Source organism: Dufourea novaeangliae, unplaced genomic scaffold, assembly GCF_001272555.1.
Source record: "Dufourea novaeangliae isolate 0120121106 unplaced genomic scaffold, ASM127255v1 scaffold40, whole genome shotgun sequence".
NCBI classification, from domain to species: Eukaryota; Metazoa; Arthropoda; class Insecta; order Hymenoptera; family Halictidae; genus Dufourea; species Dufourea novaeangliae.
Genome location: NW_015373924.1, coordinates 377280 through 404118, shown reverse-complemented (window position 1 = coordinate 404118; position 26839 = coordinate 377280). Strand labels below are relative to the sequence as shown.

The 26839-nt window shown below is 37.0% G+C and overlaps 1 protein-coding gene across 1 annotated transcript in view; it reads left to right on the top strand.

Annotated features, from left to right (window-relative positions):
• The window catches only part of LOC107195039 (CUGBP Elav-like family member 4), a 158928-nt gene that overhangs the window by 38794 nt on the left and 93295 nt on the right, over nt 1–26839 (top strand). Inside the window, exon 3 of the mRNA XM_015584800.1 lies at nt 2108–2233. Coding sequence (XP_015440286.1) covers nt 2108–2233 — 126 coding nt within the window. The remainder of the gene's footprint in view (nt 1–2107; nt 2234–26839) is intronic.

Genomic DNA, 26839 nt, shown 5'->3' with positions numbered 1-26839 from the left:
ATATTATATATATATATATATATATATATATATATAGGATGATCGTGCCGGAGGAGTCGACATACAAGGCGCCTTCTTTTCCGTTCAAGTGCCGAGACCATAAACGTGTCATCGGTAGGTTACTTCTGCTGAGCGGTCTACGCGTATCTATCTGTTGATATTTGTGAGACAGAATGAGAACTTTTGCCGAAATCTCACTTTTTCCAAGTGAATGCAAAGAGATTTTGGCGGGAGTTCTCGCTCTGTTTCACAGATATCCACAGATGCGCGAAGACCTCTCAGCAGGAGTAACCTACCGATGACATATTTATGATCGCGGTACTTGAACGAAAAAGAAGGCGCCTTGCCTGTCGACCCCTCTAGCGGCACGATAGTCCTGTGTACATAATACATGTATATATATATATATACATATATATATATATATATAGACATACACATATATACATACTATACCGCTCTTTACAGCTATGACCATAAGATAGTGGCTCGCTCGTTGGATGTGTTGTCTCGTTCGTTGTCGATGTGTTTTTTTATCACCTTTGTAAAAATTTCCTGTTTATGATGTCAGCTACGTTTATCTTATTCTATTACTTAGATATAATTCTATATAAATACTTTTTTGAGCTTCCCTCCCCCTCCGTCCTACCAGTTCCTCGACGATAGACCATTCTACACATTCCTATTGGCCACATCTTTTATCACGTAGTCCCAGTCGACCTCGCACACCCACCACCATTTATTATCGATATTATACAGGGGTACACGTACACGCAGGATACACATCCAGTGCAGATATTTCTAAGAAACATTTACCTTCGTCTATTTTCAGAGACATTGACTCCAGACAATAAATTTGTAACGATGAAATTGGAAACAAATATCTTGAATATAATTTTAAATAACACTATCGAATCTGTGTATGATTTTTTAAAAATAATTATATTTATATTTTTGTTTTCTTTCTCCATTCACTCTAAAACGAAGAGAGCACGTTTTCAAATTTTAATACCCTATTTTGCAGTAAATCAACGCGTTCATATAATGAATAATAACAAAACATGGAGACATAATCAGATCTCAATTTTTTTGCAAAATAACAGTGTAAATATAAACTGGTTCCTTTCTGGTACAGAAGTTAGAAATAGCTGCAGATTGGTCGAAGCAAAAATCATTAAGTGCGTGTGACCCTTTATAAGCGATATACTGACCTCAGCACCACGCAGCACATTTACTGGTAATGTCGTCTGTAAGTATAGTGTCTTCTATTACATTGTAAAAACACTAACTATGAGTGTTGAAAATAAATTACATACAATCATGTAAGAACATAAAATATTTCTAAAAGATAAACATAAAACAATAATTTGGACACTTGAAGCTCGAATCATAGAATACATAGATGACATTATCGTCGAGATTTCCGCTCGTAGTTGAGTCGCTTGTACGCCCCATCTGATTTTTACGGGAATACCGTTTTGTCTCCATCTGTTTCTTCGGCTTGTGGCGTAGGATGTAGGATTGACATTGATTGGATTATCTTAATTTCTTTTGTTATGGTTATTTTACTGCCTTCTACTTCCTACTGAAATATATTATCGTTATCGTCACACGTGTACGTCGTGTTATATTTATATTACCAATATCAGTATTACAAATGGTATTTTTGTTTTTCTTGTAATTTTACGTCAATTTTATATCGAATATTGTAAACGTATCAATGTATGCATACATATATACATGTACGCAGTTCCAAAGTCCAGTTAAAATGCAATTTGAAGGTACGGCCATGCAGGCTGCGTGTCCGTGTTAACTTGCATACTACATAAACATATATATATATATATATTTTTCAAAAATATGTAGCATTCAAAAATATGTAGATATACGTATATATGTATATTCATATCCTTACCTCCTTCCCTTTAGGATGATGGATGCTGGTGTAACCGTGTAACTTTGTTGTTCTCGGTGTTAGCCGCAAAATCTCTTTTAATGCCTAATAAGCGCTATAAGCGAAATCTCGCCATTTCTACATCAAAAACTAATACATCTCTTTTTGTTTTTTTCTCTGTTCCCTTTATTTCAACACGCGGACGACCCACAGACAGAAAGCTATTCGTGGGAATGCTCAGCAAGCAACAAACTGAAGACGATGTCAGAAAATTATTCAATGCCTTTGGCACAATAGAGGAGTGTACCATCCTCCGAGGACCCGACGGCAGTAGCAGAGGTGAGTAATCAAGGCTTTACTTCTATATTTTTGAATATTCTACTAATTTATAGAATCTATCGCTCGCGTGAAACAATTTTCTTTTAAATTAATATTTCTACGATATTATTTACGTACGTAGTAGCGACTGTACATATCCAAGGTGGAATTAAATACACGTATAATTATACAGACCGCGGTATCTAGCATATTTAAAATAATGTAAAGTAATAAGTACCCAATTAGACATACAATAACGTACGTAAGTAGACAATTTTTTCATAAACTTTTCCCCTTGCAATTAGATCATTTTCCACTATAATTACATACAGTGGATAACCGATTATCGGAATGTCGATTATCTGAAACCCCAGTCATTCAAAATTCTAATTATCGAAACGCAGAACGAGTCACGAATATTTTTCGGAAGAATTAAAAAAAGCAAGGGAAAAGGTACAATTAGGGTTAAATCGATACCGCCAAGGTATCGATACTTTTATTAATTTCTGATATTGTATGAAGGTATCGATATTTACTCGATGTCGAAACGAAAGTATCGACACCTACTTGTGTAGAATTTTATTTTTTAAAACATAAACCATATAAACAAACATATGTATAAACTATATAAAATATACGTAATATAAAATACACATAATAAATAAATATGTATGTAGGTATTCATTATCAAATATTATTTGTACAAGCATACTTAGTATCATGTTTCAGATATATGTGTTCTGAAAATATTCAACTCGGGGCATAAGATCTGTGACGCAAGGCGGCCCCAAAAATATAAATTTTGTCGCATTTTCAATAGTTAGAGAAGTAATACCGTGTATATACATACATTGGACATAATGTACATGATTTGAAACATAAAGGTAATATACATTTTTAATCATTATCGTTCAATCATGCACAATTGACAATTCAAAGGCACATTTTGGAATCACATTACAGATGATTCATGGTAGTTCATTGTTTCAGTTACTTTCTTTGTTAAAAAATATGTAACCTCAATGAAATAATTTACGCAAAAATAAATGGCATAGTGGAAATAATTGAAAGTTACTCTCAACTTCGATGATTATTTTATTAATTAACAACAACAACATTGTGAATTGAAACCTGTAATAAGTACTAGAAAAACATAATGCAATGTACTGAAATTTTAGAAATCTGCTTTCATCGGTCATAAAAATTAAAAAACTACTAACTACGTTACTATTTATTTGCATATTTAGTATGAAGTATTTTGCAAATAATGCCGAAGATCAATTGAAGTACTCATACGGCAATGGAGTTGGCTATAATATGTATTTGCGAGCAATTTCATTAATTTTGATGACTTCGCATAACGTACGCTGCAATACATTTTGTTATATGTTATACATATGTATACCAATTATAAGCCACAAAGTTTACACTTCATATCATTCCTATGTATCCATTTTGAATGTTAAATAAAATCAAATATTATCCACAACATTTTGCCTTGAAAAAAAAAGCAATAACCTCGGACCTGTTTTTGGTTTGCACGTTTATTAAACTATCATTATAACGGGGAGCAAAAAACGTAACTGCTTTTTCCACTCTTTGTACTTATGAGGATGTAGAAACGAACATCACAATTCAACGATAAGGTCTTGTGAAACGATAAACAGATCCACGAAAAGGAAGAAATAAATCGGAAGAAGTTTAAATTGGATAGGAAGGGCAGTAATCTTCGTCGAAAGAACCTCTGACTTTAAAAAAGATAGTCGTATAAAAAGTGAAGACCTTAAGTCTTACAATTAGTATGCCAATCGAACGTTTAACGTTTGAGGTTAAGAGAGAAATAGTCGTGTGAAATTAATATAACAGATGTAAAAGTAAAGGAAAGAAGGTGCAAGTAACAGAGTGGAGTGGCAAAAAATGGGGTGAGAAAAGAGTTAGATGAATCAAGTTACCCTAAGATAGAAAGGAGGACAGCTAAGTAGCCCAGCAGTCATGAATATAATTAAATTGCATCTTAAAATAAAACTCATTTTCAATGGTTAATAAGATTTTGATTCGTAACCGATGACGTAACATAGCATCTATCGTCTTTGACAGGTTTGCAATGCGAATGGAACCCGACGAAGGCACGATTGTAGAAGGGGTAGGGGTGAAAGCAGTACTATGGGAAAGACCCTTATGATGTTGGAAGGCTCGCCTTTGCTTCACAGAACCCGAATCAACCCTCTCTGTTTCCCACACCCTTTTGCTGAACCGTAGTCTCTGTCATTGCCTCGGAGTCCTTGGACTCTTTGTTGAAAATCAGGCTGATGTTGTGCTCACTTTTCAAGCTCTTTAATTAAAATCTCGCGAACACGATCATTGCTTTCTTCGAATCGACAATTACTTCAAAACGCTTCACCGGTTGCTTCCAAAGATTGTAAGTAATTTGAATATTATCGTTCATTTGATGATAAAAGGGCCTTAGAAGTGTACCTATGATTCCTGGTTAAGACATGATAACAGAAGTGATTTACAAAATTTATAGAACGGGTAAAAAGAAACTTTAAATACTTCTAAATTAAGGAAATAGGCGGACATTTGTATATGCCAGAACACGTTTTATCGTACAAGCTAAACTTTATCAGCTTAAATCGACGACTTAATTGTTATACCCGTAGCAAGCTTAAGAACCATAAGAAGTCACGCGGTCACTTTAGGGCCATCCTCCCTGAATTATGGGGGTGAACTTTTCCTTTTTAGACGTTACCCTCTCTATAAGTAGTGAAGGCGTCAACACCCACGAAGTAGGCAATAGGCAATCAGCTTTTGGTCAAGGAATCGATGGATTTCACTCTACCGACAACAAAGTCATAAACGATGATGTTTATAAAAATTTCAGTCAGTAAACCGTGAAGCAGTGATGCCAGAATCATGAAATTTGGTACCCCACTATGATCTACTACCTATACCCTTTAAAACAAATGAAGATATATTTATAACGTAACATTTTAATATAATGCAATAGTTACAATAACGGTAACATCTCATTGTTAGAATAATTTTTGTATATATAACATAATATGTATGTATATAATAAAAAATTTAAATATTGAAGAGGAAAAAATTCATCTCCTTCCTTTCAAATGCCTCACAAATGAATATTTTTGAAGTTTGTATTATACTCAGAGGTTAAAAAGTGAAATTATAAAATAATTATAAATAAAAAGTAAAACTGCCACAGTGGGAAACGAACGGGATCTCCTCAATGTTGGTCACGCGCTTAGACTGCCAGACGTCGAACAGTGGGGTATTTGACCCGAAAAGCTGGCCAAAACTATTTTAAAATTTACTCAATCTTCAAAATCTCATAACTTTGTTACTATTCATCCAAAGTTGATGAAACAAAAACCATTTTAAAGTTTCAACTTTCTAGTTTTTGGTTCTTTGAATAAATTTTATTAAAATGGCTATCTAGAGGGTAAAATTCACCCTTCAGTAGGAGTGTGCCAAACTGTACTTTTCCTTGATGTTCGTCAACTGCTACGGAGTGCAAACAATATTTTTTTGCAATTTTGATACATACCAACGGAAAGTACGATCGTTTGTCTTTAAAATAAACCAAACCTCATCGAAAAACTACGTTGTGTAACAAAGATACAGCCCTTTAAAGGAAACCTATATTTTTCAAATGTTTTGTGTATGGTAAGATATTTATACATATACATATGGTACAATATATACATATAATAGAAGGTCATCAACGAACCCTAGTCCTAATAAAATTAATAACATACTAAAAACTTCAATCGTTAGGAATTGACAGACGAAATTTACAATAGGTTAACAATCAACTGACAGCGATGGATGCACGCGGGTCGATTGTATCTAGAATCATAACCATTCTGGTTTATGGTATATAATATATAAAATCATATATATTTTAAGAATATTTTTTATTTACAATATATCATAGAATTAATTTTCGTCAGAAAATGATGTGCAATATTCTTTATCAGATAGTTTCTTGCTTATGATATATCTGTCCTTCATCGATCTATCATCCACACCTCAGTTACCTACCATCATCAGATCAACCATACAATATACGCCTACCGTATGATCCTTTGCCTTCAATTCAAGCTAAACTGCATCCAAAACTGATATTTTTTAACGAAATTATAGCCATTTACAGAAACGCCTGCCTCTTTATGGTTTCATGTCTTTCGTGCATGGCACCGTTCAATGGTCTGCGTTTCTGTAAATGACTATAACTTCGTTAAAAAACATCCGTTTTGGATGCAGTTTAGCTTGTTTTGAAGGCAAAGAATCATTACTTCTGAAATACATGCAAAATTTCGAACACTGTTGTCTATGAGGAACATCCGTTCTCAAATATGAACAAAATTTTATTATTTGAAGGTCCTCTTTATAAGCGAAGATTTTACCTCTTGTCCACCGAGTTAAATAAAATCGAACAAAAGGGTTAAAAAGTAGAAGGTTCAAGCTTTAATTTTCCTACTATTTAAACAAATTCTGACAAATATTAACAAAGTTATGGAACATTGAATCTCAATAATTTTTCACTAGTACACAAGTGAGGCGATATTTTCGAACAGAACTGTAGTTTTAGCACCTCTTACCACCTAATTTTCAAAGAAATACATAAAGCAATGTCCAAGGATAAAAATATAACAAAAGTAAAGGGGTGCGTTGGGGTGCAAAAAAGTAATTCAATGTTTTTATACTTGATTTTACGAAAAAGGAAACACTATATTCAAATTGTTATTTTATCAAAACCACACAAAAAAGTGAAAGAAACGAGGTGCCAAATTACTCTACATACCTTCCTCTATATCCTACATATGTTGTTATTGCACTTCCTTAACACTACACTTGTAAGAAATCACTTTCTTAATATAGGTTTCTTGGCATTTTCTACGATCACAAAAATTGTTGACATTCACGTCTCAATTTGTTGCTAAATACTGCTGTTTTGGAAAAACCAAGATAGCAGTTCACTTTTATTCATTCTTAGAAACATAGGGAGAAAGTTTTATTCATTTTGAACAAAGATAAAATTTGGGGTTTTGGCCAACTTTTCGGGTCAAATACCCCACTGTGCGTCGCGTCGAAAACGTGATTTTTGGCCCAATAGTGTTGGGAAAAATCTAATTATAAAATCTAAATCGCAATTACAATTACATTGTATTCTAACTACGGGACAATTACAATTACAATTACAATTACAATTGCATTATAGTTTTACAAATATATTGTAATTTTTACTGTAAATTTAGTATTGTTAATTACAATGTAATTGTAATTGTCTTTATATTGCAATTACATTGTAATTGTGATTTAGGTGTTGTAATTAGATAACATTTAGCCCAGCTCTCTGACCCAGTGAGATTCTAACAGGGTTTCCAAGGTCTCCTCATTGTTTATGTTGTCGGGTGACGTAGATTTGTCAGCGGAAAGACTCGAACGGACAGCGCACACGGACAGGGGTAGAGGTACGCTTGTGTGTCAGCACGGTGGAAGTAAAGTGGGAGACGACTGTAGGTCATAGTAGGAGTACCAAGTTCCACGATTTTGGCATCATTGCCGCGAAGAGCAAATCCAAGTATACCTATTCAAAGTAAATTGTTGTCAAGCAGCAATTCATTCGTCTATTTTATCTTCTCCAAGACCATTAATTCAGTGTTGAAGGTATGAACTGGCACGTACAAGGCGTGGCGTTCACGTACTCTAGAATTTCAATATTTTGAATAGTGTACGACTAAATAAGTAAAACGTGCGCTACTCACAGATATCAATACTATTGATTCAAAGCGTTACATTGTTTTGGTGGTTATTGATTATCACCATTCAGATGTATATGTACAATATTTCATAATTATGTATGTATACAACAAATTCATTGGACATTGAACACCTTAAATTTCTAAATTTTTCTCTAAGAACTTAAAGGGAGAAACTTAAAAAAAGTCAGGACAATTCAGTATGTAGTTAATGAGAATTTCTCTGAAACTAATCTGTCGTTAATAAATTTAGCTGTAACCGTTCTAAAATGACCAGTGGTGTATACATCTCGAGAGGATGTCTTCTAAAGGAAGACACCAATCGGTTATTCCGTGCAACTCTACCGTTATGTCCCGTGTCTTAGTTCTGTCCTGACGGAAACTTTCCGAACACGCTTCATCACCGCTCGCCCGCACTCACTTGAGTTTCAGAAGTAGCTAATCCGCGATGTAATAGAGACATCAAGGAGATCTCTCTTGTACGACTTCGTCTGTATATCACTTTAGGTCTACCGGTGCAGCCACTAGAATTACAATAGTGACGTATAGTTTCCTGAATGAGCTTTATGTCGATATCATCCTCTGTGTGATAGAAAATTAAATTCCAAAATTTTTTGTTTTCAATAACAACTTGGAACGTCATGTAACTCGGTTCTCGTGTATGCAGAAAATAATTGATTTCTTTCATAGTAAGAAATTACAATCGCAACGGTTAACAGCAAGTGCAGTAAATCCTCGATGAGTGTTCGAAGGCTCCTCGGCACTGAACATTAAATATTTCATAAATCAATGGCCTTATGCAACTGAAACAAATATCATTGGCTTCAGAATTCCAAACTCTATTATTGTGCTAAACTTCAGAAAAACGCCAGCGTTACACCTGTGGACCTCTCCGTGTCACTGACGAGGAGTCTTCGAACAGTCATCGAAGATTTACTGTATAAGATACTAATCCCTTTCGTATTGCATGACCATGCGATATAATGTTTAATGTAATCCGGGTTCAATTTATAAATTAGTTAATTCGTACTGGTATTGCAATTTTTCTCTTGTATCTTACAAGGGGACAGCAAGAACTTCTCCCCTCCGATTTTTGTTATATAGGGTGGGACTATTAGCACCACAGATATCTTCGGAATTATCAGGTTCACAGAAATATTTGTTTAACCAAAATTGCACAGTACGAAGAGAGTCATTCGATGACACTAATAGTTTTTTTGCAGGTGGAGGTACTTTGGATATTTCAAGGTCACCCCCTTTTTCTTTAAATGGATCGGTATGTTTTTGTTTTCGTAGAATGATAGAGGAGCTTAAACCGAGTTCAACGACATATTACAAAAGGTCATTGAAGGTCATAGAAAGAAGAGAAAATCGATAATCACCGAGTGACAGAAGTTTGTGAACACCCCTAATTTTTCGGTTTCAGTATGTACCAGAAACTTTTTGCACAATCCAGTAATACCATGTTATTCAGCGTCCCAAAAAACCCCAGTGTGCAAGTTTTCAAGGTAAAATTCGTACATTACACGTTTTTATTAATAAAAATCAGTTTTTCGGCCGTGACAAAAGTTTATGAACACTTCCATAAAAGCAAATTTATTGAAGAACCAACAACATCTGGCAATAATTACCAATACTAACACTGATTTTATAGTTGAACTGCCCTCGTTTCTTCATGATAATGTCAAAACTATGAGTTCTCATGGAATCAGTCAATTGCTGAAGCAGATTCAGCTCAAGATTCTACCAAGTCGCTAAAATTGCAGTGTTGAGCTGTTCCAAAGACTCATATTGTTTATTATTTTACACGACGCACTAATACCGCCCAAACGTTTTCCATTTAGCAGGCCACTCCAATAACTCAATGCGGCGCTGATTGGACCAAGCTTTGATTGCGTTACTTCTGTGTACGACGGTGTTATCTTCTTGTTAGACAAGGGGAATCCGACGAAAACGTTGCAAATACGGTACGAGGTTCTACAATATCCCAGTGTATTCAGTATTGTGAATTCGTGCACATATAAAGCCAGCTCTATGGCCGTAATGCAGAGATGGCACCATATATCGTAAAGATACGACTGCTAAAGTTCGACTTTGAAAAGAAGCACGATTCCTTCCTCAAATCCCTCCAGTAACAATTGTTTAAAATTTTACTGCAGAGATCGTATCGGTCAACCGGGCACGATTTATCCGTTTGAATGCCCACAAAATTCTGTAAGAAACTTGTATGCTGAACGATATCCACATCGGTCTCAGCCTTCGCGTGGAACATTTAAAATTGTGTGTGATAAACTTAGGCAAACCGGTATTTTATGTGTTCGTAAAAGTGAACGCCGAGAGCGAGTAACGAACAAAGAAAATATAACACTTATGGTGTTGCGATAATTAACGCACGAGTTGAAAAATGAGAAGTTTGTTAAGATCTGCGATTACTACTGTGGCGGCACTACCTCCTACATTCGCCATCAGAGGTCTACCGAGTTGACACGTTTCCCGCAACTATCTGAAGCCTTCCTCGTTCGTATACAGGGTATTTCACGTAACTTGACCACCTTAAATATATCGCTTATTTTATATAATAGAAAAAATATCAGGGGAGAAAAATATTCTGTTCGAAGGCGCCAATACGGTGATGGGCCGAATTTTTTTCTCAAGGTCATTTTCTTCGAGATTTCAAGGTCATCGAATTTTTTTTTAATGGTACTACATATTTTCACTACAATACTCTTATAGCATATAAAAAAACAAATCCAACGAGGTGCAATATGTTGACCTTCACGTGACCTTTAGCGAAAAAATCATGAAATGTTTGTCAGTAAGCTCAGTACGCGTTCGAGGACGGTAAATGAAGGAATTTCAATTTCATTGGAACAGTGTACTGTGTAATTGTCCCTCGTGCTTGTAAACAGACATTCGTATTCTCCTTTCATCGGCAGAAAACATGCGACAAAGGGTTCTACATGAATGTAGATCAATTACTACAGAGCAACTTAAAAATGTACAGCAAGAATTTATTTACCGCCTCCAAAAATGTATCCAGATTCCTGGTGCACATTTTGAATACCTTCTAAAATAAAGATTTAACTAAAGACTGTTCCAATGAAATTGAAATTCCTTCATTTACCGTCCCCGAACGCGTACTGAGCTTACTGACAAATATTTCATGATTTTTTTGCTAAAGGTCACGTGAAGGTCAACATATTGCACCTCGTTGGATTTTTTTTTTTATATGCTATAAGAGTGTTGTAGTGAAAATATGTAGTCCCATTAAAAAAAAATTCGATGACCTTGAAATCTCGAAAAAAATGACCTTGAGAAAAAAATTCGGCCCATCACCGTATTGGCGCCTTCGAACAGAATATTTTTCTCCCCTGATATTTTTTCTATCATACAAAATAAGCGATATATTTAAGGTGGTCAAGTTACGTGAAATACCCTCTATATGTATACGTCCTTAACCGACCATCGTATATCCCCGCGTCTAAGGCAGGATCTACTAGGTAGCCTTACTGACGAATCCACTAGCCAGGCCCAGGACGAAATGCTCCCCCTCTCCTTTCCTTTTCACATTTTTCCAGTCAACAGACGGCCGCCAAACTACAAAGGTTCACGGCAGAATCTGAAGTTTCTACTGGTTTTAGTTCAAATTTGTTAGGATTTTTCAGTGAAGCGCTGGATTGGTTGCAAGAATATAGATCACCGCGAAATATCGATAGATAATCGATAGTTCGAACAGAGCTGCGCAGATTCCGTAAATATGTTAACGCACGCGCTCTAACGCAACACGGTCACGAAATACAGGGATGAAACTAGCAAATCGACGTTGGGCGCACGCAATCGTTGACAGGCTCGCAGTATGGTGCGAGAGCGCTCTGTCCTATTTGCTTTGGGCGAACGCGTCTTTTACATTTTCATTCCGAAACAATGTATTACTATAAATAAATATTAGATAATGACCAAACAATGTGTGTTCAGGAAACCAGAAAGAAAAACAAAAAATAACAATGAACAAAAATATCTGGACGATTCGATCCGACAACTCCTTTGGTATAAAGCTGCAAAATTAGCGAGGGACTACGGTGTCTTACAGAGTACAACTTGAGACCACTGTGTACACTCGCGAGTAAACTCGGCTTCCACTAGGGGAAAAAGTTGACGTAGGAGAAGGGCCTTCTACCATACTCCTACCTCTTGGTATTGGGAATTACTGAGATTTATGCCAAATTAACATTCGATTTAATATTTATTTCAGTACCTAGAATAAATTTACCAAGTGGTAGTTGGTCATTACCCCTACGCCGCTTTTCCCCCAAGTGGAAGCCGAGTTTGCTCGTGGGTGTACAGTCGTGCATAGGTGCCTTCAACCAAACATATTTACTGATTTTGTCAAAAACGCTTGAGCGTTGCGTTTTCTCACTTACACACATTACATATCTAACCGGGTACTACAAACTCACAAAGTATATAAAAAGTCGGAGGGGGGAAGGTCTTGCTGTCCCCTTGTTAGAAAAACTTAAGCTGCTAAGTCATGTTATGAATAATAAAAGTTTATTATAGTGCAAAGAACCCCTTTGTCATGAAAATGATACAAGATAAAGGTGGTTTTCATACTAAAACAGTTACGATATTGATGGCTTCTGAATAGTAATTAGTTGAAAATTTCCAGGATATGTAAGTGAAACCAACTGCTGCAGAAACCGTCACAACAAAACTTGCAATTGCATTATTTCCCTGTTCTTTCTTGCAGAAAATTTTTAGAGACATTGTCGAATAACATTCCGCCGCATTATAATGTTTCAGCATGTCATTGGCAATTCCGTCGTTGCTCTCAAGTAATTTATTTTATCCGTTGATGGTACTTAGATTGGTAGTTCTGGAGTTGCACGGGATTTCTCGGTAACGACCAGTTTAAGAAAGGAATTTGTTTCACTGATCCTATGGGAAGACAGTCGCATGTTTTCGTCATCGCCGAGGCGCTCCGTATACCTCCAATGCGATAGTACCGACAGACTCTTCGTCCAATTATTTTTCCCTCGCTTCGAAACATTTCAACGCCACTTCAACGAACGAACTCGTTCCATTCTCTCGTTTGCGTGCCAACTTTTCTTCGCCTCGTTCTCTCTCCTTTCCTTCTTCCACCCACTCCCTTCCTTCTCTCTTTTCGACTCTCCTCGACTCCGTATTTCGATGTACGAAGGTCCTAATCCTGCCACCCCCGACACAGAACTCGGGCCCGTTTTATTTCAATTGTAGCAAGCAGCAATAATTCACCGTGCTAAGAAGATTATAAAATGTTTATGAATAATGGAACGAAATATTATTCGAAGCAGGTCCAAGGGATCGCCTCTATACTTGAGCGTGGGAGGGTTGCACGATGAGGTACCACCAATACTAACGCAAATAATGCCGTGAAGGCACCTTCAAAACGAGAAGCGACCTTCCCATCGTGTATCCGCTTATTGTAGAACGGTGTGTTGTAAATGTTAAACGAATGTTCGTGCAGCGGAACAATTTCATGTATTAAGTTTTAATAACATTGTGCCCCTGAATATCTGATCCTCTTTCCATTGAAGAACTTCTCCAGCGTACTATTCATATTTATGTAACTTCTAGACCGTCGAGGGACATTATATCATCTTTAAACAGCTCTCATTGACGGAAAATGTAGACAATGAGAGTATATATTCCATGCCTTACTTCACTTTACCTACCGCTTTATTTAGTGGAGAGGATAGTGTTACGAGCCGAGGGCTACAGAGGCTTTCGGATTTGTTATAGCCGAGGATCGGTTGTTGGAATTATTGTTAGTCGTGGATAGGTCCATGCTTAATTCATCGCCGGGGTACCATATGGGGAATTGTGACTCGTAGATCAGTCGATGCTTATTTCATCTCAGGGGTACCACTAGGAATGTTAGTTAGCATCGTAACTTTAAGTTAAATTCGGTACACCTCGAGCGTTGTGACTCGTAGATCAGTCGATGCTTATTTCATCTCAGGGGTACCACTAGGAATGTTAGTTAGCCTCAAGCAGTAAAGATGTACCTTTTGTGGGTTGTATTACTAGTTGCTGACTTAAACTGTATGTTAAGGTTTGAAATGAATCTACACAAGATTACAAATGAACCTTACAATAAGTATGTATTCAAAATTAATAAAAGGGGACGTTACAATTGCCCTGTGTATGTGTTCTAATATCAAGAAACTGAGACCTAGCTTGACTCTAAATTGTAATTGTACTGTCCTACTCGGTTTTGAGCCGGATCGATAACTCGAGCCAGCTCAAGCAGCTCGGTTACATATCACTAAGGCCAAGACGCGTGGTGGGAGAAAGTGGGCGTTGCTTCTTAAAATCGGTCGAAAGGACCTGTTAATTCCCGAGCCTGAACTAGTGAAATTAATGAATGAAATAAAATTAAAGGAACGAACTCAACTCGTGAAACAGTTGAAGAATGCGCCTCTCAGGTAGAATTACACATCGAGTCAAACGTATCTTACACGTGTTTCACCCGCATTTTCAACAGTTAATACCTCGGGAAGGAAGCCTCCAACGCAATTTCGTTATTCTTGATTTTCGTTTAGTTTGGCATGTACATAGATTCCATCCTGTGAAAGCGTCCTACATTTTTATGAACACCCTGTATAATGACTTTTTTTAATGTTTTCCATGGCATACGTTTATCATTCAAGAAATTTCTCAGGTATAATAATACGTTGGAATGATTCTGCGTTAGTTCAGTAGTTTTTTAAATTCTCGTCTTAGATCTTAATTTCCGTTTTACTAACCTTTGTTTCTACATTTCGTACTGTACATTTATTATATACTAATGTAAACTGGAAAATACTGTCTATTAGTTAAAAAACAAGCAAATAAATGGATAAATAAAATCGACACTCGACTCACAGTAAATTCTGCACTGGATTGGAATTGTCAGTAAACCGAATGTCTTAATTATAAGACATGTGGTCTAGGCAAACACATCATCCAGTGTTTAGGCAAACAAACGAAATCCAATGACAGCTTGTAACCTTCATTTGTCAAGTTGACACGCGTGCATCGACGTAAAAGAGAAAGACAGATGCCGAACGATGTTTCAAACGGGCCGTGAAGGGCAATAAATCAAAACGATGCCGCGAAATCACTGAAAATCCAAACGCGGTAGCTTGAATGCAGACACGCGAGTCCGAACGGTAAATCACGGGCAGCTTCGTCGAGTGGCTGTCGGAGAGTCCTGGTGCCGGATCTCGTCGTACGAAGCATTTATTAATCGCTCAGCTCTTAAATCCTGTGGCGCAGCTGGGCTGGAAATGTTCATACGTATTGCGGAGTAAAACGCGCGAGAGGGGATACCGGGAGCCTCTGAGAGAGGATTAGTTCGGACATATTGAGGGCCTCCACCCAAAAGCAACCTCCTCCTCGAGTTCCAGTTCCTCTTAAAATGAGAGCGCAACGTGAACACCGTCCGAAGTGCTTATACAAGGAAAATTGTGGCTTTAGCAACACCAACATACTGCTGTAGCGGACACTTCGCATAATTGCACATTGTGTTTATCGCAATAACATTTTGTTAACGGCACCTTTATTTCCTGTTTGCTTCTATGCTCAGATGGATTGCTAGTTCAATCGATGTGTTATTCCTAGACTGCGGATTTTTATGCAAAATGATATTTTCTAAAGCAGTTTATTCAGACAAGAGAAAATGTAGGAATTTCTTTCTTTCCTCAAGTATCATATTCGGTTTCGAATAAACCAAAAAACTTATTGGATCTGATGAAAGTTTTGTCCTTTATTGTATTTTACAGACCCCTATAGGTTATAAATGCATAAAATCCGCAGTCTACTTACTACATACTATTGTTGTTTCTTAGGAAGGAACCTTAGTCGGCGGTGAAGTGGGCTGGAAATTATAGACCATTATCACTTATAAGTAGTGGATGAGGTTCATGCGGTTTTTGGCTATAGTTGTTTTCAGGCGTTCCAAAACGTAACTAACTTTAGCTCAAATCTTGAAAACGCATACTTATTTGATAGCTATGTAATATTTACCCCTATATTTTAATTAATAAGTTTGAAGATTAGATTTGTTTGGTAATTCTGGCATAATTTCAAAAGTGGACTTCCAAAATGAACATTTCCAATATATGTTCCTGTTCTACCTAAAAAAACATAAATACGCGGCGCAAACCTGTAAAAAGGCATATAAAGTACGCCAAGGTTGACGAACTGTTGTTCTGTGTAGCAGCCCGCAATACACTTCGTATATTTATTCACCGATTGAATATCATGGACGGATTATACCGATCGAACGTCACAATTGAAATCGTAGAAATTCTAGACAATTACTAATAACGTGATCTAGAAATCGTCGGTATTGCAAACGTCAAACAAACATTTGACAGTATGTTTACTGATGTACGCTTTGTTACAATATGACGAACCGCAGGATCGAAGTCCGAGTCTCGTGAGTTGTGCGAAATCTGATAAAAATCCTAGCACGTCATCGAACATATTCCGCCGCCAGCAAACCTATTAAAGCTGAATACGATTAAAACGTTGAGAGGCGATGTTCAAATGATACCGAACTTGTTTGGCACCTTGTCACATTTCCGTATCAACGGATAATAATGTAACATCAGAAATGTATTAAGTTTTTTTATCACACGGATGTTTCACTGTGATAGTCGTGCGATGAATAATTTATATAATACAACACTACCGAAGAAAAGTTTTACAATAGAAGTCGAAAAGCTTTCATATCGGAAAGTAAATAGACTAAAATTTTTTCCTTAACTTCTCAGTAAAAGGTGTAACGAAATCTCAGTTATAATTATTATTATACGCCATTACAGTTGCATATACCAACCGTGAAGAAGGGGTTTCACGATTTTGTCAACATTAACACTAATAAAAAATCTTCGCTTTGTTAAAAGTCCTATCGTACAATCCTTTTGTACATGTAGCCACATCCGCCACACAGCATTGTAAGCGTCTAGAATTACTACATAAGACTTAGCATAGGAAGCTGACGATCACATAAACAACGGGGGAATCAGTCGAATGGACACGTTCTTGCGGTTGAGTGAATACGGTCGTATTGTGCCAGAAGCTTCGTCAATACCTACGAGACTTTCGATTGGTGGTGCTTGTAAGTGAGACCAACAAATGAGAAGAGAGATAGAGAATAATGTATTGCATTCGCCCGTCCATCGTAAATACACCAATATTGACCATAAACTCCTACATTCTAAAGCAGGCCATACACGGTAAGGTTTACCTCGAGGACTGGCCTCATGAGGTTGTCTCACGTTAGGGGACCTGGATCTTCCGCAGCCTTCTTGTAATCTGTAGCAGGATGGTAGGGGCCGTGACGAACGCACAGGCGAAGCTTCCCGAAGGGACCTTCGGGTGATGCGTCAGTGAGAATGCTGAGAAAGAGTCACGGAGGGTGGGGCGTGCAGAGTGCAACGAGAGTGAGCGACATCAAAATGTATATGTATTTAGTATTAATTTTTACTGAACTATTTCAGTTTAATTTATAATTCTCCATGAAAGTGCCGTTCTTAGAAACCGAATACCCTACAGTAGCTTCCAAACAATGAAATATCATTTATATGCGAAAAAAGGTTGTAATTGTTAGGTATAGCAGTAGATACGTGTATTGAAGAAGCAAAACTACTATGTAAAAGAAGAAAACGGTCTCAAAGCATTGGCTGACTGGCAGGCATACGGATCCATGTAGGATTTGGTCTATATGTCCGAGAAACAGGAATTTTCTATACAATTTTAAGAAAATCTTCCTGAAAAAGACGATTTCCTTCGGAACTCATTACAATTTGTACGAATTTTTATCCCAGTACGGGTTCGTTATGTTTACATAAGTCCACGAAGGGAAAATATTTATCTGGCCTCGAGGCCACTTCTGGGCTTTCCATCTTCGGCGGATTTCGTTTGGACTGCTTTGTATACAGGGTGTTCGACAACTAGTGGGAAAAAATTTATGGGGTGGTTCTTTGGGGCAAAATAAGACGAAAATCAAGAATAACGAAATTGCGAAAAATGCTTCGTTTGTTAGTTATGATCGTTTAAAAATTGACCCAAATGATGGCAATCCGCGTGCACGGAGTATCAGCGAATCACGGCTCGTCAGAGGCGTACAGTAACTTTAAAGATTCAACGACGTGCAGGAAAAGTCAGTAGAACAGCTATCAACTTACCCCGTAGAAGATGTCGATAACTTGTGACCGCGGTATTTGAGTCGAATCCACTTGTATCGCATTAACTGATTACTCGATAAAATTCGCAAGAAATGAAAAAATCTTCTTACGAATATTATCGAGTAGAGAGGGTTAATGCCCCTCTAGATGTCACGTACAACAATTGTTCTGTCCACGAGTATCAAACCAAAGTCCGCGAAAAGTGTCCACACACACTGCACGATTGCTGCGACGGCGAAAAATGTTCACACACACTGCGCGATTAATTAGCGATTTCTCCGTTGGGTTTAACACTCTACACGTAACACAAAACTAACACTCAAAATAATTAATTCATAACTATTTAACACTAATTTTTAACCTATACTAATTAATTTATAACAACTATTCATACTAATTTTTAAGACGCAATAATTAATAAAACCTACAATATTTAATAAAACCTGCAATAATTAATAAAACCTACAATATTTAATAAAACCTGCAATAATTAATAAAACCTACAATATTTAATAAAACCTGCAATATTTAATAAAACCTACAATAATTAAGAAAATCTACAATACTTAATAAAACCTAGAATAATTAATAAAAACTACAATAATTAATTTGCACTATTTATATCAACGATGTACGCTACACTACTAAATAATCACTACGTAATCGCTAAATAAACTAAAACTTAGTTTTCCGAACATGAACTCGATTTGCTCGAAGAATGCAAAGGGCTCCGTACGGAAAGGACAACTGATATTGTTGAACTGATCCTCCCTCGTTAGGATCGATGTGGCGTAATAGGTCGATCCCCACTCTTTCATGGTCAATACTTTTTGGGAAGGAAGTGCTGCATGGGAAAGTGTCTTGGAGGTCGCGTTTCTTTTCGTATATTCTTAGAGCAACATCTGTATTTTCTTCTCGTACACCACTCGAGGCCACCTGGCCTCGATGCCGAGGGTGTGCGAGTCTGGACATTATAAAACTGTCTTTTGTCTTCTGCAGGGCGATCGTGAATACTATACATAACGTGTTACTGCCATCGACGAAGACCTTGCCTATTGTGTTTTCGGCTGTCCCTCTTGACATTAACTTGTAAAAAGAACTTTCAACGCCGAATTCCAACTCCATATTAGAAACGGTTCATATTACACCGAATGTGTGTGTTTAACAATTTTCTTTATTTCATTTTATGTAGTTTCTTCATGCATCGTAAAGCAGGTGCGGCAAATTTCATCTTGGTTTCATTCTAATATTATTATACGTTTTGTATGGTCCATGTTAATTGCATATTATTTTTTTGTGGATACAAAAACCTCAAACACTTGGAGTAAGATCGAAGTGGTAATAAAATGTGCAATGCATATAAAACATACAGTACGTTAGTATTCAATATTTCAGGAATAAAGATATTATCCTATCGGGCGAAGCTTCGAACGATAAGCAATTAACGCATGCACTCGTTTAAAAACATCGTTCAGCACCCCGCGACGTAGGACAAGCTCGATTGAGCTCGTTTACACCAGTCACCCCCTGAATAAAAGTCATTCAGGTATGAATGACACCAACCGCTTACGGTTGACCGACGAAAACGGCTTGCTACCTGAAACGGAGCGCGCCGCTATTTTTACCTGCTTTTTGTGAACTTAATTTCATTACTTTCAGTTTCAAAATCATTTTATTTATGGATAATATGACCGCGTGGAGTAAACGAACCGTATGAAAATTTGGCATCGATGCCAAGTGGTGTACGAGAAAAAAATACAGATGTTGCTCGAGAATATACGAAAAGAAACGCGACCTCCAAGACAGTTTCCCATGCAGCTCTTCCTTCCCAAAAAGTATTGACCATGAAAGAGTGGGGATCGACCTATTACGCCACATCGATCCTAACGAGGGAGGATCAGTTCAACAATATCAGTTGTCCTTTCCGTACGGAGCCCTTTGCATTCTTCGGGCAAATCAAGTTCATGTTCGGAAAACTAAGTTTTAGTTTATTTAGTGATTACGTAGTGATTATTTAGTAGTATAGCGTACATCGTTGTTATAAATAGTGCAAATTAATTATTGTAGGTTTTATTAAGTGTTGCAGGTTTTATTAATTATTGAAGGTTTTATTAAATATTGTAAGTTTTATTAATTATTGCGTGTTTAAAATTAGTATGAATAGTTGTTATAAATTAATTATTGTAGGTTAAAAATTAGTGTTAAATAGTTATGAATTAATTATTTTGAGTGTTAGTTTTGTGTTACGTGTAGAGTGTTAAACCCAACGGAGAAATCGCTCGTGGGTCTAATTAATCGCGCAGTGTGTGTGAACATTTTTCGCGGTCGGAGCAATCGTGCAGTGTGTGTGGACACTTTTCGCGGACTTCGGTTTGATACTCGTGGACAGAACAATTGTTGTACGTGACATCTAGAGGGGCATAAATCTCTCTACTCTGTAATATTCGTAAGAAGGTTTTTTCATTTCTTGCGTATTTTATCGAGTAATCAGAGTTAATGTGACACAAGTGTGTTCGACTCAAATACCGCGGTCACAAGTTATCCACATCTTGTATGGGGTAAGTTGATAGCTGTTCTACTGACATTTCCTGTACGTCGTTGAATCTTTAAAGTTACTGTACGCCTCTGACGAGCCGTGATCCACTGATACTCCGTGCACGCGAATTGCCATCATTTGGGTCGATTTTTAAACGATTATAACTAACAAATGAAGCATTTTTCGCAATTACGTTATTCTTGCTTTTCGTCTTATTTTGCCTCAAAGAATCATCCCACAAATTTTTTCCCATTAGTTGTCGAACACCCTGTATATACGAACGCAGAAGGCTTCAGGTAATTACGGGAAAGGTGTCAACTCAGTAGACTTCTAGTAGCGAATGTAGGAGGTAGTGCCGCCACAGTTGCAATTTTTTGAATCATTATTAATCATTATTAAAAAGAAATGATATTAATGAGCCACATAAGTTAACGTTATTAATCGAATTATACGACACCCTTATACACTAACAGAGTGCATCTGTACTAGTTTATCAAGTGGAGCATACCTTAATTGTATAAATTCTCCGTGGATTAAAACTCTAAACATTCAGCGAGAAGTGTTATTTAATAATTTGTAAATTTACAAGACCGATTACACATATTTATATTGTGTAACATATAACGTTTTTACCCTTTTGTTTGCATGTGCCAACTGATTTACCATTAAACTTTCTACTGTCAGTATAATATTTTCCTTCAAATCATTGTATCACTTCAACACACATTCTAAAAACATAACTGATTTTGACTTAAATCTTCCAGTGCAACCACTTTTATTTCTGACATCAACTAGGAGCTTTTGTCGACATTACCAAACATCACAATTTTTCAAATGACTTTGATCAAACCTACATCATAATATAGTTCTTATGTACTTACGGGCAAGAACATACTCAGTCCACATTTAAAAACGTATTGATTCGGCACAATGCAGGAAAGCAATGTCGAGTGGAATCATAACGCGGGTTATTTGCAACCGTGGTAGAAGTATTATTAAAAACTCTGTACACCGAGCACTTGGATTGTGCTTGAGTTTAAAAACTCATTATCCAGCATCTTCCAGCATTTTTTATTTTTCACGGCTTGTATTTTTATTTTAAAAATCTTAAACAATTTCATAATATGTGGCTCGATAACTAAAATGTCTCTAATTTTTTTCAAAATTTCTCATGCAATAAGATAGCCGAAATTAGGCAAAAAAGTGATTTTGGATATTTGCCCATTACTACCCCACGGTCGCGATACCCTTTTTGATTGATGATTGATGATTGATTTTGTTTTAGGGGCACATTTGACCCCCTTATTCGACTATAGCTTTTTACGAAGTGTTTTTACCACTCAGTTTCCCGTCGGCTCTCTGAACTCGAATACCTCATTGTAACGGATGTAAAGAACTTCGTAAATGCGAATCCCTTAACGGCGACGAGTCTCATGTTTATCGCATAGTAGAAAAAGTATTGGCTTCTCCTGCATTAGTCGACGTACAGTGTACAGTTAGAGGATGACTACGTTACATCGACCATAACCGCTTGAAGAACGTTCTCATTGTCGACGCGTGCGTTATACTCCATTTTTTACGGGTTGACGTATGCTCCGCGAGGAGTCCATTATTTTCTATACAAGATAACGAAGGAACGTCACATTATCTGAATTTTTAATTTATAACGCGTGTAACGCCCTGGCTCACAGATTTTTATAACACACGTACATATGTTTCATGAAAAAATGAATTCTACGAAACAATCCTAGAGGTGAATTTTGCATAGAAATAACTTTCTGCTAAGTAACCCCCCCCCCCCCCTCCCTCCTTCTTGATATTATTCAGAGGGACGTATCCGAATAAATAAATAGACGATCGAAGTATTTTCCGATGACACTTCTTCGAAATAACGTTATTCATTCGAAGAATCAATGTTTCGATTTATGCAATTTTCTTGATAATCAGAACGATTACCATGTATGTTTACCAGAATATCGAGAAACGAGATAAAAAGCTAGGTTGCACGATCGAGTAGTGTAATTGTATCTTAATTGCGTTTACCGTTTAATTTTTAATTCCTCGTCGTAGAGTAAACAAACGATGGGGAAACTGATTGTTGCGCCTGATTATCTACGGTAAATACAACGTGGATATTCATAGGTCTGTCTGTATATTTTCAACCTGCGATCGGTATACACAACGTGTACGATAACAGATTTTGTCACCAAAAGAAAAACCGTGTATCAGTCACCGAACCAAATACATACACTATACACCACTCCAATGTGTAATCTCTAATGTTCGGAATCTGCTACGAGACCGCGACAAAATTCACCAGATGCACTATTCTTAACAAATTCTGTTACTGTAATTCAGTCAGGACGAATATATTCTTGTATTTAGCTACCTTTAAATGATTTGTATATTTTCAAAAAACATCATAATCAGACGTATATAGTAGTTCGAAAGTATGAGTATGTTGGATTCCGAGGGAATTGACAACACGTTTTTAAGATAACTTTTAGAGGCTTTATTAATACGGATAGGTTCTGCAGTCGACTAGTGAATACTGAGTTCTAGCGGCTCTGTGGTTTCGCGAGTTTTTATATTCTATTGGTGAGAATGAGTAATGGTAGGGACAATGGTCAAGGAAGAGTGTTACTAAGGAAGGGTACGAAGTACAGGATGATTCAGGAATCGAGATTAAGGTGTTTTGGTTGAGGATAAGTCTATGGTGTTTGTTGTACACCCACGAGCAAACTCGGCTTTCACTAAGGGAAAAAGTGGTGCAGAAGAAAAGTCTCCTACCACTTACTAAATTTATGACAAGTTCGGAAATAAATGTTAAACCGAATATTAATTTGGCATAAATTTCAATAACTCCCAAAACTAAATGGTAGGAGTACCTCACATTTTCTCCTAGCGGAAGCCGAGTTTATTCGTGACTGTACTATGACTAGTCGTATTGGTCATCCAACAAGTACAGGTCTAACCCGTTACAAAATTTCATAATAACGAATATCGTAATTCAATCCTTTAGCTATAAATACAATATTGACTTCATAAACATATTGTTCTTTTTGCATGTGTCTAGTTTCTATTGTAATGAATTTTTGTATGCAGTATAAGGTAACCTGAATATAAGCATAGTTTGTTGTATACGCAATTCTTTCCACAAAAGTTTATCGAACTCGTGTAGCTAAAGTTATCAATTTTTTATATCGTATAAACACAATTATGCGTGGAATCGCGATGTCCTATGGTTAATAAAAATGCAAAGTAATAACGTTGTACACTCACGAGCAAACTCGGCTTCCACTAGGGGAAAAAATAACGTAGGGAAAAGATCTCCTACCACTTGGTAAATTTATTCCATGTAGTGAAATAAATGTTAAATCGAATGTTAATTTGGCATATATTTCAGTAATTCCAAATACCAAGTGGTAGGAGGCCTTTTACGCCACTTTTTCCCCTAATGGAAGCCGAGTTTCCTCGCGGGTGTACATCGAATTGAATAGGCGTTAACAGAGGAATCAATTCAACGTCAATCTAAGTAGAATGCTTCGAATGCGGATGTTAGGCTATCGAAGCAGCTAGTAATCGGCACCATCAAGTATTAGCAGAGTAGAAGACGTAGGTAAAAGCGATGATGTGATCGAACAGACGGATTTACTAGGATCAAATTGTAGAATACGGATGATTGGATTGCCATGCGAAAGAGACGGGCAGGGGGACGTTTTGGATAGCGGCCGGATATGCGCCTTATACGCGTCCGTAGAGATCCATCTACCTACATACTACTACGTGCGTATGCACGCGCCCGCAGAATGGGGCACGTGCGCGCGCGTGGGTTTTGTAAATATATGTTAAGGGGTCATGCTCAGTCAGAAGGCCGAAAAAAGAGTTTTCTTTAGGAATTTTTTTCTCGAAAACTATAAGACCTTTTTCAAAAGATGTGTTTGTGTTTCAAAGATTGCATTCTTTAGATTATAAGGTAATTTTTTTATTTAAAAATATTTATTAGTAACTAAATGGTGAGCGATCTCCCGGATGTCTCTTCACAAAAAGTGGTCTGCCGTGATTATTGTAACTTCGTAATGGTTCATCTGAAATTAAAAATTTAGTAAGATTTATGTAATGGAAGAACCAATCTGTCCTTGAACGTGGGGTTTTTCGGAATAGTGATTAGGAACAAAATAGCGGACATTGTCCTGAAAAAGTGCGATTTTCACCTAAAATATCACTCGTTTTTGGTCAATTAAAAAAAAAGTATGGAACGAATAAAGAATCCTTCGTTCAAGGACAAGTTTTTCTGATTTGAAATAAGGCGCAAAAGGCTTCATGTAAATCGACACAGTAGTTTTCAAGAAATATTGATCACCGATTTGAAAAATGTAGTTTCGAGAAAAACGCGTTTAAAGTTTCAAGTCAAGCTTACACTTATATAAAATATTCATTTTTAACGCCTGTAACTCTGTCATTTTGAATTCGATTACCTTGAAACTTGCACAGAATATTCTCGAGATGTTGTACTTAAAGAAAATGTATAAAGTGAAATTTTTTGAAAATTTCTGACTGAGCTTGACCCCTTAATCTGTCTACCGAGTACATTTGTGGTGTTAGTACCGCCTATCGCATCGGGGAATTTTCGTATCTTCCGTAAAATTCCTTGTTCACCGCTCGAACGGGAAAGCAATCGGTAAATGCGCATGCATGTGTATATACATGTATATATGGTCCCGTACACACAGGAGCAGAGAAACACACGGATAGATGAAAAAGCAACAGCTGACAATTCAGCAAACGATTTTAGCCTTTACCTGAACCTTCTTTCAATCCACGAAGGACGAAGCGAATAAAAAACAAATTTATCATTTGGCCAAAGGCTTATCCCCTGGGCTATTTGATTCGCGCTATCCACGGAGAAAGCTGGGTATACACAACATCCATTAAAATCGAGCCAGTGGCATCAATATTCATATTCGTCGTATCATCCTTTTCTTACGATTAATTAGATAGTAATTTAAAAAGCAGAGGAAGCGAAAAGAAATGAACGTAATAGGTATGTACAGTCGGTGGATCCTGTATAGCGCGGTCATAAAATCTGTCATGCGTGAAATTTTACATATTTCTCACACCGGAACAGCAATTAGAATGAGATAGGGAACTGGAGTATCGTTCAGGACCGTACGATATCAGTTGGACAAAAGTATGCGTTCTAATCCTTAACAATTGTATGTTTATTTTTACCAATACAGCAATTCTCATCGACTACGGGGTAATAGGGACTAACTGAATTCAGAATAATAATTAATACCATGGCGTTACGTATTCAGTCACTATTGGCCAGCGTGCTCAACTTGTGTCCCGCTGTGACACATGAGTGCAATACGATAGCAGCACTGTGTGGCTAGCGGAAGATTCACGAAACTTTTCTTTTTCACTAAAGGATCACCCCTACCACGGGAGTTTCTGGATCGGTGTATACGACCATGGTACGAATCCACATAAGCACGTGCGTGCATGCGCGGCTGCGCTTATAAGCAAGCATTATATACATTTTGCATACACGTATCGCGCGTATAGAAGGATATACCGCACGTGGACATGTTGCAAACGAAGCCCGATCCCATAAGCCCCGAGGACGTCACAATAATTATAAAACTAGGGGCACCAATCGTACCAACACCCCTCGGATCGCGGGTAAGCCTCGAAACTGCTGCCCCGGAGGTTTGTAATTCACCCTCGATTTATATCCATGGTCGACCCCCGTTTCTCTGGCCTCTTCTCCCTACCCCTATTTTTCCCTGTAATATTTTGCTTTTTTTTTTCTTGCTTCGTCTCGTCATTCCGACCACATCACTTTTTGAAGTTGTCCTTCAAAATCTATGCAGCTTATACACGCTTTTAGTAATCTGCACGCCGTTAGAATTTTCTACTTATGGGGACATTAAACTAAAAAATGGTTATTTTAAGGGTTAATTTTTTATTTACACTTGAACGACTTAGACACGTCAACGGTATCCTTGGAATAAATAACAATGAATTAATTATCCTGTGTAAAGGGTGGGATATAAAAAATTTAGCGGTTTGATGGTTATTGCGTAAAGTA